Genomic DNA, 16149 nt, shown 5'->3' with positions numbered 1-16149 from the left:
TTAAGCTTTTGGAGTTCTTTATATATCATTCTCTATCTGAGGTGCATGTGGGAAAGATTTTCTCCCATTCTGTAGACTCTCTCTTCATGTTATTGATTGTTCCCTTTGCTGAGAAGAAGCTTTTTAGTTTGAATCCATTCCATTTACTGATTTTTGATTTTATTTCTTGCACTTTAGGAGTCTTGTTAAGGAAGTCAGATCTTAAGCCAACATGGTGAAGATTTGGGCCTACTTTTTTTTTTTTTTTTTCTATTAAAAGATATGTTTAGGGAAGATGGCGGCGCCCGTGGCTGCGGCGGAGCCCGGGGCTTCGGGAGCATCTCAGCTCCCTGTGTGTCTGTTGGTGTTGGGAATGGTGGGTTCCGGGAAAACCACCTTTGTACAGGTGACATATACGGCATGGTCTTGAGGCTCACGGGACACCTGCATAGGCAAAGCTCTCCACCTTACGTGATCAACTTGGACCCAGCTGTACACGAAGTCCCCTTTCCTGCCAATATCGATATTCGTGACACTGTGAAGTATAAAGAAGTAATGAAACAATATGGTCTTGGGCCCAACGGTGGCATAGTGACATCTCTCAATCTCTTTGCTACCAGGTTTGATCAGGTCATGAAATTTATTGAGAAGGCTCAGAACACATCTAAATATGTCTTGATCGACACACCTGGACAGATTGAGGTATTCACCTGGTCTGCTTCTGGGACAATCATTACTGAGGCCCTGGCATCTTCATTCCCAACAGTTGTCATCTATGTAATAGACACATCAAGAAGTACTAATCCAGTGACCTTCATGTCAAATATGCTGTATGCCTGCAGCATCTTGTACAAAACCAAACTTCCTTTCATTGTGGTCATGAACAAAACTGACATCATTGATCACAGCTTTGCAGTGGAATGGATGCAGGATTTTGAGGCTTTCCAAGATGCCTTGAATCAAGAAACTACATACGTCAGTAACCTGACTCGTTCAATGAGCCTGGTATTAGATGAGTTTTACAGCTCACTCAGGGTGGTGGGTGTCTCTGCTGTTGTGGGCACTGGCTTCGATGAACTCTTTGTGCAAGTCACCAGTGCTGCAGAAGAATACGAAAGGGAGTATCGTCCTGAATATGAACGTCTGAAGAAATCATTGGCCAGTGCACAGAGTGAACAGCAGAAAGAACAACGGGACCGCCTTCGGAAAGATATGGGCTCTGTAGCCTTGGACACAGGCACTGCCAAAGAGAGCGTATCTCCTGCGTTGGACCCCTCTGACTTAATCCTGACTCGAGGAACCTTGGATGAAGAGGATGAGGAAGCTGACAGTGATACTGATGACATTGACCACAGAGTTACAGAGGAAAGCCATGAAGAGCCAGCATTTCAGAATTTTATGCAAGAATCAATGGCACAGTACTGGAAGAGAAACAACAAATAGAAGATCTTAGGAAACTTCAGTTGATTCTAAAGTCCCACATTCTAGAACTCCATGTGAAGAAACTTCTTACCTGATTCAGGGCTAGGAGGAAGAACAGTTTTCTAAAGAATAGCAGAAATTCTTTTTTTACAGAATCTTATGACTCAGATGAAGTCAGAAATAGGTGGCTCTTGGAGCTGGCAGGTAGATGTCAAGTCTGCTTTGGCCTTTCATTTGTATTTATGCAAGGAAGGATATACTGGCTGCTTTTGGAAGCTAATATCCCTTCAAGCCTAAGTTTTATCATTTGACCTTACGTACTTCTACTGGTAATGGAATATAGAGAGAACTTACCATCACTTCAGATCTTAGCCTCTACTTCTCCAGCATCATGTCCTCAACTTATAACCCGAGTTGTTCTTGTAGCAGAAAGGGAGAGGGGACACATGAGCTTGTCCAGGGTATCAGTGGAGTCTCCTTAGCAACCAGTGTTATGAAATATGTCTCACATTAAGTAGCTCATTAGAGGGCACTGTGTTATTGAAGAAAGTGGGCAGAACATAAGATTTCTTAATACGAATCCTGTTTAAATGGTAACTTGGATAAAGAGTTTTTAATTATAATTTTATTCTAAGCCTGCCTGCCTTTCATGATTTCAAATTAGAAAATTATATAATAAATAGATTCCCTTGTGTTCAAAAGAGGCTTAAAGTCACATGTCTAAACCTGTCTTGTAAGGAGGTGATATTTACTGAAGATTCCCTTGTACCCATAACTGGAAACCAGGCACAGAGCCAGGTCGTTTGTATTGAACTTTGAAGTTAATGCAAAGTATCCTTGGTGATTTATTTAAATGTTATGGATTTCAGTCAGGTGCACATTCCATACATAACAACCATTATTATGGTTTGTCTTTAGTCTGTACTCTTACTCATTGGTTCTCAGAGCACACTCTGTGGACCAAAAGCATCAGTATCAGCTGGGAAATTGTTAAAGACATCTCTCAAAACCTACTGAACTGGAAGCTCTGGGAGTGGGGCCCAGCAACTCGTTAATAAGCCCTCCAAGTGATTCTCATGCACAAGAGTTTGAGAAACACCTCTCCAACTCAGCCTATGATAATTTCAGGCCCTGTGAATCAGGTACCAATCCTCATATGATTTACTTTATGAGAATATCCTGATCTTGACCATGTCATGACTGTTCTCAATTTAAATATTCCAAAGCAATAAAAGTATCTTATTTTACCATTAAAAAAAAAAAAAAAAAAAGATATGTTTATTTTAAAGGGGACAAGTTTAAAGGGACATCCTCACGTGTGCCACCACAATGACATCACATGTAAATGCTCAGGTCCTGTTGAATTATCCTTATGCCACCTTTTTAAAAAAAAATATATTTTTATTGTAAACAAATGGGATACATGTTGTTTCTGTCTGTACATGAAGTAGAGGCATACCATTTGTGTAATCATACATTTACATAGGGTAATGGTGTTTGATTCATTCTGTTATTTTTTCCTTCCCCCCACCCCTCCCACCCCTCTTTTCCCTCTATACAGTCCCTCCTTCCTCCATTCTTGCCCCCTCCCACCCCCTGTTATGTGTCATTATCCACTTATCAGCAAGATCATTTGTCCTTTGGTTTTTTTGAGATTGACTTATCTCACTTAGTATGATATTCTACAATTTCATCCATTTGCCTGCAAATGCCCTAATTTTATTATTCTTTATGGCTGAGTAATATTCCATTGTGTGTGTGTATAATATATATATATATATTTATATATATATATATTTATTTATTTATTTATCAATCACAGTTTCTTTATCCATTCATCAATTGAAGGACATCTAGGTTGGTTCCACAATCTGGTTATTGTGAATTGAGCAACTATGAACATTGATGTGGCTGCATCTCTGTAGTATGCTAATTTTAAGTCCTTTGGGTATAGGCCGAGTGGGATAGTTGGGTCAAATGGTGGTTCTGTTCCAAGCTTTCTGAGGAATCTCCATATAAACCCAAATAAATACAATTTTCTCATACTAGACAGAGGTGCCAAAAATATGTAATGGAGAAAAGATAGCATCTTCAACATATGATGCTTGGAAAACTGGAAATCCATATGCAACAGAATAAAACTAAACCCCTATCTCTCACCCTACACAAAACTCAACTCACAATGGATCAAGGACCTTGAAATCAGACCAGAGACCCTGCATCTTATAGAAGAAAAAGTAGGTCCAAATCTTCAACATGTCGGCCTAGGATCAGACTTCCTTAACAGGACTCCCATAGCACAAGAAATTAAAGCAAGAATCAACAACTGGGATTGATTCAAACTAAAAAGTTTTCTCTCAGAAAAGGAAACTAACAGCAATGCGAAGAGAGAGCCTACAGAGTGGGAGAAAGTCTTTGCCACTCATACTTCAGAGCACTAATTTCCAGAATCTATAAAGAACTCAAAAAACACTACACCAAGAATACAAATAACCCAATCAACAAATGGGCTAAGGAAATGAACAGACACTTCACAGAAGATGTACAAGCAATCAACAGATATATGAAAAATGTTCAACATCTCTAGTAATAAGAGAAATGCAAATCAAAACTACCCTAAGATTCCATCTCACCCCAATTAGAATGGTGATTATCAAGAACACAAGCAACAACAGGTGTTGGCGAGGATGTGGGGAAAAAGGTACACTCATACATTGCTGGTGGGGTTGCAAATTAGTGCAGCCACTCTGGAAAGCAGTATGGAGATTTGGGCCTACTTAAAAATTCATTTGGAAAAATAAGAGAGCCAGAATAGCCAAAGCAATCCTTAGCAAGAAGAATGAATCAGGAAGCATCACAATACCAGACCTTAAGCCGTACTACAGATTCATAGTAACAAAAATGGCATGGTATTAACACCAAAACAGACATGTAGACCAGTCATACATAGAAGTAGAAGACATAGAGACAAACCCACATAAAAATGGTTATCTCATACTAGACAAAGATGCCAAAAACATTCACTGGAAAAAAAGAGCCTCTTCAATAAATCGTGCTGGGAAAAGTGGAAATTCACATGTAACAAAATGAAATTAAACCCTTATCTCTTACCCTGCATGAAACTCAACTCAAAGTAGATCAAAGACTTAGGCACTAGACCATGGGGGACTTTTAAAGAGATGATTCAAATGCCACATTCTACACTCTTTAGGAGTTGTAATTCATTTAATTTGCGTGATAGTCATTTCTGAGATCTTCAGGTACCATCCCCAAAGTCTGGATTACTTCTTTCCTGTGGTGGGTGTGTGCTCAGGGACAGATAACTCTGTCGAGGATGGGGAAGAAAGGTAATCCTGTTGCCCCTGAGATTAGGGACGGAGAGAGATTAGGGAGGAGCAGAGAGAGAGGAAGAGAAAGAATCATGTCCCTTTAAGAGCTTGTTTTTTTATACTTTTATTTGTGCCTTACAGTCACACATGGTAGTCGGGGTCTTTTGACATGACCATAAGTGTATGGGATTTAATTTACTCCATATCAGTCCCTGGTGCCTCCTCTTTCTCTCCCTCCCTCCCTTCCCTACTGCCCTTCCTCTACACAGTTGGTCTACCTTCTATTTATTTATGTATGCATTTTTAATTGGTGCCTTATAGGTGCACATAGAGGTGGGATTCACTGTGGTCTATCTATACATGCACATAGTGGAATTTTGTTAAATTCTTTCTGCATTTCCTCTCCTTTCCCATCCTTCCTCCCTTCCCTCAATTTTCTTCTACTCCACAGATCTTCTGTTTTTATGATATCTGACCCCCCTTTGGCCCCTTACTTTGCTCTAGCTGTCTTTTAGCTATTTTGAAACATACAGTAAATTATCATTGATGATAGTTGCTCTCCTATGCTATAGAACCCCAGAACTTGCTTCTCCTCATTTTGTACCCTTTATCCCACCTCCCTTTTTCCCCCTGCACTCCTCAGCCTCCGGGAAACACTCTTCTACTCTCTGCATCTATGAGATCTCTCTCTCTCTCTCTCTCTCTCTCTCTCTCTCTCTCTCTCTCTCTCTCTCTCTCTCTTTGATTAGATGCTTTGTAAGTAGAAATAAAAATTTTTGTCCATTTACTTGTGGACATATGGTAGGTTGAGTGACAGAGTGACTCTGAGTTCAGCTTTCAGTTTTCTGAGGCAAAGAAGCTTTCCTATTTATCCCTCGAGCCATCTTCTATAACATTATCTATTATTGATCAAGCTTTGGCATGGGATATTGAGTCAGGCCTATTCTTGCATTTCACTGAGCTCCTAATTAAGCTAGTTTATATGAAAGACTTTGACAGACGAGACTTGGAGTTGAACATATCGATTTACATATTGATTTTCCTTGAGTATGGTGGTTGACACTGTATATCACACCAGAACAGAATCTGCCTTGTTTTGATAAGAAAGATAATTCAGGAGGTTGGGTTTTTTGCTCGGGCTGTTAAATTGCAAAATAAAATAAAAGCTGCCAACCATTTTCTTTTATGGCTGTTGGAAGAAAGGTCCACACAAAAGCTGAAGGACTAGGCTGCACGCTGACAGGATGGATGTATTCATGCTGGATGAAACAGCTCTGTTCTGTTCATCTCTGTCCTCAGATCACTGCATGGCAGTGTGGCTCTCTCCTTGAATAGACTTAGGATCCTTTGATGGACTTGTTAAGACAGATGGCTGGGCTCCACCCCAGAGTTACTCATCCTGGAGGTCTGAGTCGACCCGCACACCTTCCCAGGTGAAATGGATGCTCGTGGTAGTGGAGGGGGTCACAGTTTGGGAACCACTGTGCTCCAGCCTTCTGCATGTTCCATGGTACATAATGACAGAGGATGTATCTTGGAGAAAACTAGTTTAAGAAAAATGATCTTGACAGAGATTACCTGGGACTGTGTGTCACCATGGGTTGTAAACAATGCTAGAGCAACTAGGAAGCATTCGCTCTGAATAGAAATCTTACCCTGGTGACTTCATTTGGAGCCATAGGACTTTACAGTAATCTACAGAAAACAGAGACCCATTTGTCTCAGAGATTTGAAGAAATTTTTTTGTCCTCACCCTGTCTAGTCTCCTAATGGAAATGTTCTCAAAACCTAATTTAAAGAATAAGTATATTCCAAAAGTGATATTAGCGTGGCACTGATTCCACATGATAGTACCTTCCTCGGTCTCCTTCCGGTTCACACCCTGCAAGGATTTATATCTGTCAGTCTAGGTCTGTTTTGTTTTTGTAGAATCTACAGCTAGAACACCACAACTGAGACTGTAAAAACTTCCACTGCAGTCGAAGGATTCCAGCTTCTCCATGCCCAGGGGTACCAGTGCAGGGCCATGCATCATCTAGTAACCAGCATAGGCACATAAAAAAATCTCAGTGGTCTAACTCCTTAAAAATAAAAAAAGGAGGTCTAATTATAGTAAGTGAAATTAGCCAAACTCAGAAGGTCAAGGGTTGTATTTTTTTCTCTCATGAGTGAAAACTAGAGAGGAAGACAGAAAAGAAAGGTGTCGGGGGGACCAGGAGGATCTTGTGAAAATCAAAGGGAGATGAGTAAAGTAGAGAAAAGGGACCAAGGGGTAAGAGGAAGGAAGGAGGGGGAAAGGGGAGTGATATCGGCCAAATTGTGTTGTTATATTGTGTGCACATGTGGCTATGCAACACCAAATACCACCAATGTGTGCGACTATAGTGCTCTAATAAAAACGGGGGAAAGAAGGAGCTTTAGATATCTTATATCTGACTCTAAAGAGCCTAGAAAATAAAACTGCACTATTATGATTTAGGTATGAAGTATCCCCCAAAAGCTCATGTGTGAGAGTACAGGAAAGTTCAGAGGTGAAATGATTGGGTCATGAGAACCTTAACCTAATCAGTGGATTAATCTGCTAATAGGGATTAACTGGGTGGTAACTGTAGGCAGGTAGGGTGTGGCTGGAGGAGGTGGGGCACTGAGGGTGTGCCTTTGGGGTACATATTTTGTTCCTGCTGAGTGGAGTTCTCTCTCTATTTCCTGGTGGCCATGGCCTGAGCCACTTTCCTCCACCACATTCTTCCACCATGATGTTCTACCTCACCTCAGGCCCAGAGCAATGGAGTCAGCCCTCTATGGACTCAGACCTCTGAAACCATGAGCCCCCCAAGTAGACTTTTCCTCCTCTAACTGTTCTTGTCAGGTCTTTTGGTCACAGCAGTGAAAAATCTGACTAAAAACACACATCAAAAAGAAATACCCAGGGCTTCTAGAAACCTCTGAGGCCCCATTTTAGAGAAGGCAAATTTCCATCATACATGTCTCTCCAGTAAGCTTTAATCAAAGAAAGGAAGAGGTCACAGCAAAGTCACCTAACACAGGACCACGAGATAGAAGTAGGTATGTGCACCCTGCTTGTCGGGAGACAACTCTTTGTAGTTCTGTCTTGCTTCTGTATGTCTTCACCTGCACTTTATTGTTCCAGACTGGTTTTTCAGGATGTTAGTATAGTGAGAAGCTTTTTGAAAATAGAGATAGTGTCTCCCTCTGGAGCAAATAGCTCCAGCTATAGTAGCTGTAGTTCAGCTATATAGCTGTAGTTCCCTAAGCCCAGCATTCTCTTCCAATCATGCAGTTCTCTGCAGGCACAGATGCCACCTGGCCCTCTTCACATCACCCTGTTGGAATTGGGGCCTGGGGAAGTGGGGCAAATGCTGATCCTCTGCCTCTTGTCTTTACTGTGGGTAACAAAGTTCTTCATCTCTGACCCAGGAGCCACGTATCTTCTGCCAGCATCCCTAAGTCTGCGGCAGGAGAACCTAACCCTCTGGGGAAAACATGGAACCCTTCGTAGTTCCTTATGCTCATTCCCCTAGTTCAGAATGCAGCACAGCCTTTATAAGGCTCTCTGGGAGCTGTATTCTTTTCCTTCAGAAAGACCGTTTTGTAATCATATATTCTATACATTAATTTGTATAGATATTTGATATTTATTTCTGCACTGAGCTTCATGTGTCATTTTTGTTACTTTTAAAGCTTCACTGTGCTTTAAAGAACCTGGCCCATGATCAGAGGCCGACACATATCAGTGAGTAAATACTTATTAAATGTTTATTGAAGAAATTGAGTCTTTTTATATTAGCTCCTGTTGCATGTTAGAAGCCCTAGAAAGAAACCTGGAGACCGAGCTGAACATGGAGGGTGTTGACTAGACAGTGCTCTTGGGATCAACTAAGGTAGAAGGGAGGAGAAGAAAGTAGAATTGAGCGAAAGGATTCATTTGCAACAAATTCCAAGCTGGGGAGTTGTCTTGACTTGAGGCCAGAGTCCAGGAACTTTGTAGCTTCTCACTGGCCATCTGTTGGGTGTGGGCCTATTTGAGTGTGGAATGCAATAGACAGTGGAGGCCCTTTACAGAGGGGACAGACAGTGGGTACTATTTTCTGGTAACATTCCAGCATGTAGGGGAATAATTCCTTCATCACTGAAGTGAGATCTGGGAGGCTTATCACAGACTACGTGGCAGCCCCAGTAACTACGTTGGTGTCCCAGGTTCAAGAGTAGATATGTGGATGGTGTCTTGGTCTCTCGGTCCAGGTGGGCCTCAGTGACAACGTACCACAGACTGGGTGCTTACAAACATCGAAGTTACTTCTCAGAGTTCTGGAGATTGGAAAGGCCAAGATCAGTACGCTGCAGATTTGGTGTCTGGTGGGGACCAGATTTCTGGTTCATAGGTGGTGACTTTTAGCTATATCCTCAACATGGTAGAATGACCCAGCTGACTCTCTAGGGTCTCTTTTATGAGGACGTTAGTCCCATTCATAGACTCCACACTCATGATCTGATTACTTTCCAAAGGACCCACCACCTAATAACATCACCTTGGGGGTTAGGATTTCAGTGTATGGATTTGGGGAAGCAGAAGTATACTGCAGATGGCCTTTCACTTACTCTTGTTGGGTGTAGCTGTTTTGAGCTGTTCAAAAGCAAATGTGGTATTTATTTGTTGAAAATCTTGTTTATTCCAAGACACTTTCTCTGTCTCCAGTGGAATGTTAAATAGCACATAAGTACTGGAATGCTTATTGGATTTGATAGAATAATCTATTTAAGAACCATGTATTTGGAGTTCCAAAATAGAACTACCATAGTTCTATTTCAATTCCACTTCTGGGTATATATCCAAAAGAATTGAAATCAGGATTTTGATGATATATTGACACCCCTGTATTCAAAGTAGCATTACATACGACAGCCAAAGTATGGAAACATTCTACTGGTCATCAGTAGACAAATGGATAAAGAAAATGTGGTGTATAATGCAGTTGAATATTATATTATTAAGCCTTCTTTAAAAAGAAGGAATTCCTACCTTTGTGTCAACATGGATGGACTTCGAAGACATTACACTAAGTGAAATGAGCCAGTCACAGAACATCGACTACATGATTCCACTTGCATGAGACACCTGAAGTGACCAACGTCAGAGAATCAAAGAATAGAACAGTGGTTGCCCAGGCCTTGGGAGAAAGGAAAATGGGGACCGGGGACTTGTTCTTTGAGTGTAAAGTTTCTTTTATGCAAGATAAAAAAGCTGTAGAGATCTAGGCCGGGGTTGTAGCTCAGTGGTAGAGTGCTTGCCTTGCACGTGTAAGGCACTAGGTTCAATTGCCAGCACCACATAAAAATAAATAAAATAAAGGTATTATGTCCATCTACAACTAAAAAAAATTTTTTAAAAAGCTATAGAGATCTATTGTGCAAATTAGTACCCATAGTCAATATTATGGTATTGTGATATTTAATATGTGTTAAGAGGATAGATCTTACGTTAAATGTTCTTATCCAAAACAAACCTCAAAACACACACACACACACACGCATGCACACACCATAAGGAAAACTTTGGAGGTGAAGTGGCTTGATTGTGTTGATGTATGCCCATCATGGACATATGCATATATCCAAACTCATTAAGATGTTACATTAAAAATGTACTTTTTTTTTGTGTTTACCTTTTATTCATGTATCCCTGGACCTTATCCCAAGGCCTGGCATCAGTGGTGTACTGAGCTGGTTCATGAGGACTTGGGTGGAATGTAAAAGTTAAAAGAATTTTGTGAGCAGGTCATTTAATAAAACTTATTAAAAACAGATTACATACAACTATATTAAAGGTAAATGACAGATATTAAAACTCCCTACTTCCTGATTGTTTTTCTTGTTCCTATTCATGATCTCGAAGACATTTATATCTACATTGTCTCTATCACTACTGATAGGATCAGTTACCTCTTCCCAATGCCAAGTTCAGTGACATCATTCTGATAGCTTGAAATTGATGGAAGAATTTAATCCTGAACATTGGCAATGGCTACAAATCAGGCTCCACCTGAATCACAACTGGCCATTGAACATTTACAAGAACCCACCACTGGGTACACAGGTGGTGCCTAATAAATGAGAGCTGATTAGGGGAAAGAGATCGTGGAAAACGTCTTGTGGGTTTGGCATGGGGTTGGCAGGTGTGGGGACCTGGGTGGGGTGAGTTGGCACATTCGTGGAACCAGGACAGTTCAGGACGGCTCCCAGGGAGGCAAAGTCATGGTTGGCCATGTTGACCTCTGTTCCTGTCCTACCTGCAGCATTTCCTTGCAGCAAGCAATGTTTGGGACTTGGTGTGTTTTATTCACATACTCTTCCGAGTTTGCTACTTTATATTCAGTTTCTTAGTTACTTTGAAAACTGGTGATACCTGCAATGGAATGTTAACTAAGGGAGAGATGGAATTGTTTTGTTGTTATTTATTTTTAGCTGAAACATCAAGACAGGCCATGAGCGACTGCATGAAATTTTAATTGCAAATCTGATTCATTTTGACTGCCATATGGCTGTATCATGATACACATTTAATTTTTCTAAACTCCAGGGTATGAATATTCTGAGATGGCAGATAGAGTGAGTGGCATTGCTACTTAGGTCACTGGATGGAATGCTTTCCTAAAGGGGGAGATTAAGGTTTACAGCTGCTGAGCCACATGAACTGGGCAAGCAGCAGTGATTCTACCCAAAATGTCAGGGTCTGAGGAAGGGTTGGCATATGAGGCTGCAATGTCAAGGTCTACTCCCCCTGTCGTGTCCCTCTATCATTGCAGACTATCTCCACCATCTTCCCCTGTGTTGAACTGAAGTAGACATAGTATGGGACTTGTCCTTTTATTTTATTTTATTTTTTCATTTTGAGACAGGATCTTGCTAAGTTGTTTAGGACTTCGCTAAGTTGCTGAGGCTGGCCTCCTGCCTCAGCCTCCCCAGTCCTTGGGATTATAAACTTTTAATGCACCACCATGCCTATCTTTGTCCTTTTATTTTTAAAATATAAAGAACTTTTATTTGCATATGGCAATATAAATTAATACTTATTATAAATGAAAAAAATTAAAATACAGACAAGAATGAAGAAGAAAAACTCTGTACATCTTCCGGAATTATTTTACTTTGAGATAATTCCTTAAACATCTTGGTATTTATCTTTCCAGATTTTAGGTATATCTGTGGCCCTAAGATTGGATTTGAGTTTTATTGTCCACATTTAAAAACATTAAATTTATTTGCTGTCCCCAGCTGTAAAATAAAAATGTGACATTATGTCTCTTAGCACACTAGCCTCACAAAGATTTCCATGTGGTGCCTAGCTCAACTGTAATATGTAGTTCATGATCTGAGAGACTCACAAGTTAGTATGGAAATATCACCACCTTTGGCTTACTGCAAATCACTAGAGAAATGTTGGAGAGGGTGGGAAAGTGTGTCATTGGCTCTGGAGTGCTTCAGACTTCTTTTGAGATGGCAGGGATGTTGGGCGTGTGGATGGGATTCATTGGCCACTCGTTCCACAGAGTCTCTGCTGACTCCGTCAGGCACCGATGTGACTCAGAGGAGTAGGATCCTGCCATTGCTCACACTGCAGTGGCAGACACGACTGTGTAAACACATAAATTAAACAGGACATGATAATTGCTAGTATAGGGATTTTGAACAGAGATCTATGGAACCAACAAAGGATTCAGTGATTAATTCTCCCTAGGAGACCCTAGGGGAATATATCAAAATTGGGTCCTTTTTTCTTGCCGGTAACAAAAACTTAGTGCCAACTTAAGGAAAAAAAAAATGTCCAGGGACTAAATAAATACTGTCCCTTAGAAATGTACTTCTCATTGTCTCTGTCTTGACTGCTTCCTAGGTTAAAGCTTACTGCTCCTACTGGCTCTCCCCATGTGATGGCAGAAAACAATTTGCAACTTCTCTGCACAACTTTTTTAAATCAGTTTTGTGTGTGTGTGTGCATGTGCATACCTCATTCTTAGTGGTTTGGGAGACTCTAGAGTTTTTTTTTTTTTTACAATTTTTTTTAATTAAAAATCATAAATTTACATAGGGCAATGTTGTTTGATTCATTCTGTTATTTTTTCCCATTCCCCCAACCCCTGCCACCCCTCTTTTCCCTCTATACAGTCCTTCCTTCCTCCATTCTTACCACCCTCCTTATCCCTAACCCTAAACCTAACCCTAACCCTAACGTTAACCCCTCCTACCCCCCATTATATGTCCTCATCTGCTTATCAGCGAGATCATTCGTCCTTTAGTTTTTTGAGATTGGCTTATCTCACTTAGCATGATATCCTCCAATTTCATCCATTTGCCTGCAAATGCCATGATTTTATCATTCTTCATGGCAGAGTAATATTCCATTGTATATATATGCCACAGTTTCTTTATCCATTCATCAACTGAAGGGCATCTAGGTTGGTTACACAATCTGGCTATGGCGAATTGAGCAGCTATGAACATTGATGTGGCTGTATCTCTGTAGTATGCTGATTTTAAGTCCTTTGGATATAGGCCAAGGAGTGGGATAGCTGGGTCAAATGGTGGTTCCATTCCAAGCTTTCTGAGGAATCTCCACACTGCTTTCCAGAGTGGCTGCACTAATTTGCAACCCAACCAGCAATGTATGAGTGTACCTTTTTCCCCACATCCTCGCCAACACCTATTGTTGCTTGTGTTCTTGATAATCGCCATTCTAATTGGGGTGAGATGGAATCTTAGGGTAGTTTTGATTTGCATTTCTCTTATTACTAGAGATGTTGAACATTTTTCATATATCTGTTGATTGCTTGTACATCTTCTGTGAAGTGTCTGTTCATTTCCTTAGCCCATTTGTTGATTGGGTTATTTGTATTCTTGGTGTAGAGTTTTTTGAGTTCTTTATAGATTCTGGAAATTAGTGCTCTATCTGAAGTATGAGTGGCAAAGATATTCTCCCACTCTGTAGGCTCTCTCTTCGCATTGCTGATAGTTTCCTTTGCTGAGAGAAAGCTATTTAGTTTGAATCTATCCCAGTTATTGATTCTTGCTTTTATTTCTTGTGCTATGGGAGTCCTGTTGAGGAAGTCTGATCCTAAGCCAACAAGGTGAAGATTTGGACCTACTTTTTCTTCTATAAGATGCAGGGTCTCTGGTCTGATTTTAAGGTCCTTGATCCATTGTGAGTTGAGTTTTGTGCAGGGTGAGAGATAGGGGTTTAGTTTCATTCTGTTGCATATGGATTTCCAGTTTTCCCAGCACCATTTGTTGAAGAGGCTATCTTTTCTCCATTGCATATTTTTGTCCCCTTTGTCTAGTATGAGAAAATTGTATTTATTTGGGTTTGTGTCCATGTCCTCTATTCTGTACCATTGATCTACCTGTCTATTTTGGTGCCAATACCATGTCGTTTTTGTTACTATTGCTTTGTAGTAGAGTTGAAGATCTGGTATTGCGATACCCCCTGTTTCATTCTTCCTGCTATGGATTTCTTTAGCTATTCTGGGTTTCTTATTCTTCCAGATGAATTTCATGATTGCTTGCTTTATTTTTGTGAGGTACATCATTGGGATTTTAATTGGAATTGCATTGAATCTGTATAGCACTTTAGCACTTTTGGTAGTATGGCCTTTTTGACAATATTAATTCTGCCTATCCAAGAACATGGGAGATCTTTCCATCTTCTAAGGTCTTCCTTAATTTCTTTCTTCAGTATTTTGTAGTTTTCATTGTAGAGATCTTTTACCTCTTTGGTTAGATTGATACCCACGTATTTTATTTTTTTTGAGGCTATTGCAAATGGAGTTGTTTTCCTCATTTCCCTTTCAGCTGTTTCATCGCTTGCGTATAAAAATGCTGTAGATTTATGCATGTTGATTTTATAGCCTGCTATTTTGCTGAATTCATTGATGAGGTCTAGAAGTTTTCTGGAGGAGGTTTTTGGATCCTCTAAATATAGAATCATGTCATCCGCAAATAGAGACAGCTTAAGTTCCTCTTTTCCTATTTGTATCCCTTTAATTTCTTTGGTTTGTCTAATTGCTCTGGCTAGAGTTTCAAGGATGATATTGAATAGAAATGGTGAAAGAAGACATCCCTGTCTTGTTCCCATTTTTAATGGGATTGGTTTCAGTTTTTCTCCATTAAGGATGATGTTGGCCATGGGCTTAGTATAAATAGCCTTTACAAAGTTCAGGTATGTTCCTACTATCCCTATTTTTTCTAGTGTTTTGAGCATGAAGGGGTGTTGTATTTTGTCAAATGCTTTTTCTGCATCTATTGAAATAATCATGTGATTCTTAACTTTTATTCTGTTGATATGATGAATGACATTTATTGATTTCTGGATGTTGAACCAACCTTGTATCCCTGGAATAAAACCCACTTGACCGTGGTGCACTATCTTTTTAATATATTTTTGTATGCGATTTGCTAAAATTTTGTTGAGAATTTTTGCATCAATGTTCATTAAGGATATTGGTCTGAACTTTTCTTTCCTCGATGTGTCTCTGTCTGGTTTAGGTATCAGTGTGATATTGGCTTCATAGAATGAGTTTGGGAGGGTTCCCTCCTCTTCTATTTTATGGAATAGTTTGAGAAGTATTGGAATGAGCTCTTCTTTAAAGGTTTTGTAGACCTCGGCTGAGAACCCATCTGGTCCCGGACTTTTCTTTGTTGGTAGACTTTTGATGACCTCTTCTATTTCAATGCTTGAAATTGATTTATTTAAGTTGTGTATGTCCTCCTCGTTCAGTTTAGGTAATTCATATGTCTCTAGAAACTTGTTGATTTGTTGATGTCTTCAAGGTTTTCTGTTTTGTTGGAGTATAAAGGCTGCCAGAGAAAAGAATCAAATTACATTCAGGGGGAAACCAATAAGAATATCAGCAGATTTTTCAATCCAGACCCTAAAGGCTAGAAGGGCCTGGAACAACATTTACCAAGCCCTGAAAGAAAATGGATGCCAACCAAGAATTTTATACCCAGCAAAAATTACTTTCAGATTTGACGATGAAATAAGATCCTTCCATGATAAACAAAAGCTAAAGGAATTTATGAAAAGAAAGCCAGCATTACAGAACATTCTCAGCAAAATATTCCATGAGGAAGAGATGAAAAACAAATCAGCAATGGGAGGAACTAGCCTAAAGGAATAGCCAAATAAAGGAGAAACCAAATCATGTCAAAAAAAAACAAAAATGAGCCAAATGACTGGGAATATAAATCATATCACAATAATAACCCTGAATGTTAATGGCCTGAACTCATCAATCAAAAGACATTAGACTGGCAGATTGGATTAAAAAGAAAAATCCAACAATATGCTGCCTGCAAGAGACTCATCTCATAGAAAGAGATACCCATAGACTAAAGGTGAAAGGAT

At 40.0% G+C, this 16149-nt stretch overlaps 1 protein-coding gene across 1 annotated transcript; it reads left to right on the top strand.

The window, feature by feature from the left end:
- Positions 1 to 274: 274 nt before the first annotated feature.
- Positions 275 to 2654, top strand: LOC306650510 (GPN-loop GTPase 1-like; the record flags this gene model as incomplete). Its single annotated transcript, XM_079122521.1, is given in 2 exon segments — positions 275 to 406; positions 409 to 2654. Coding segments are annotated over 2 exon segments (1146 nt in total). The 3' UTR covers positions 1423 to 2654.
- Between the last annotated feature and the right edge of the window lie 13495 nt (positions 2655 to 16149).

The sequence above is a fragment of the Sciurus vulgaris genome, assembly GCF_902686455.1.
Source record: "Sciurus vulgaris genome assembly, chromosome: 19".
NCBI classification, from domain to species: Eukaryota; Metazoa; Chordata; class Mammalia; order Rodentia; family Sciuridae; genus Sciurus; species Sciurus vulgaris.
Note: the sequence above shows the minus strand (reverse complement) of the source record. Positions and strands in the feature narration are given on the sequence as shown.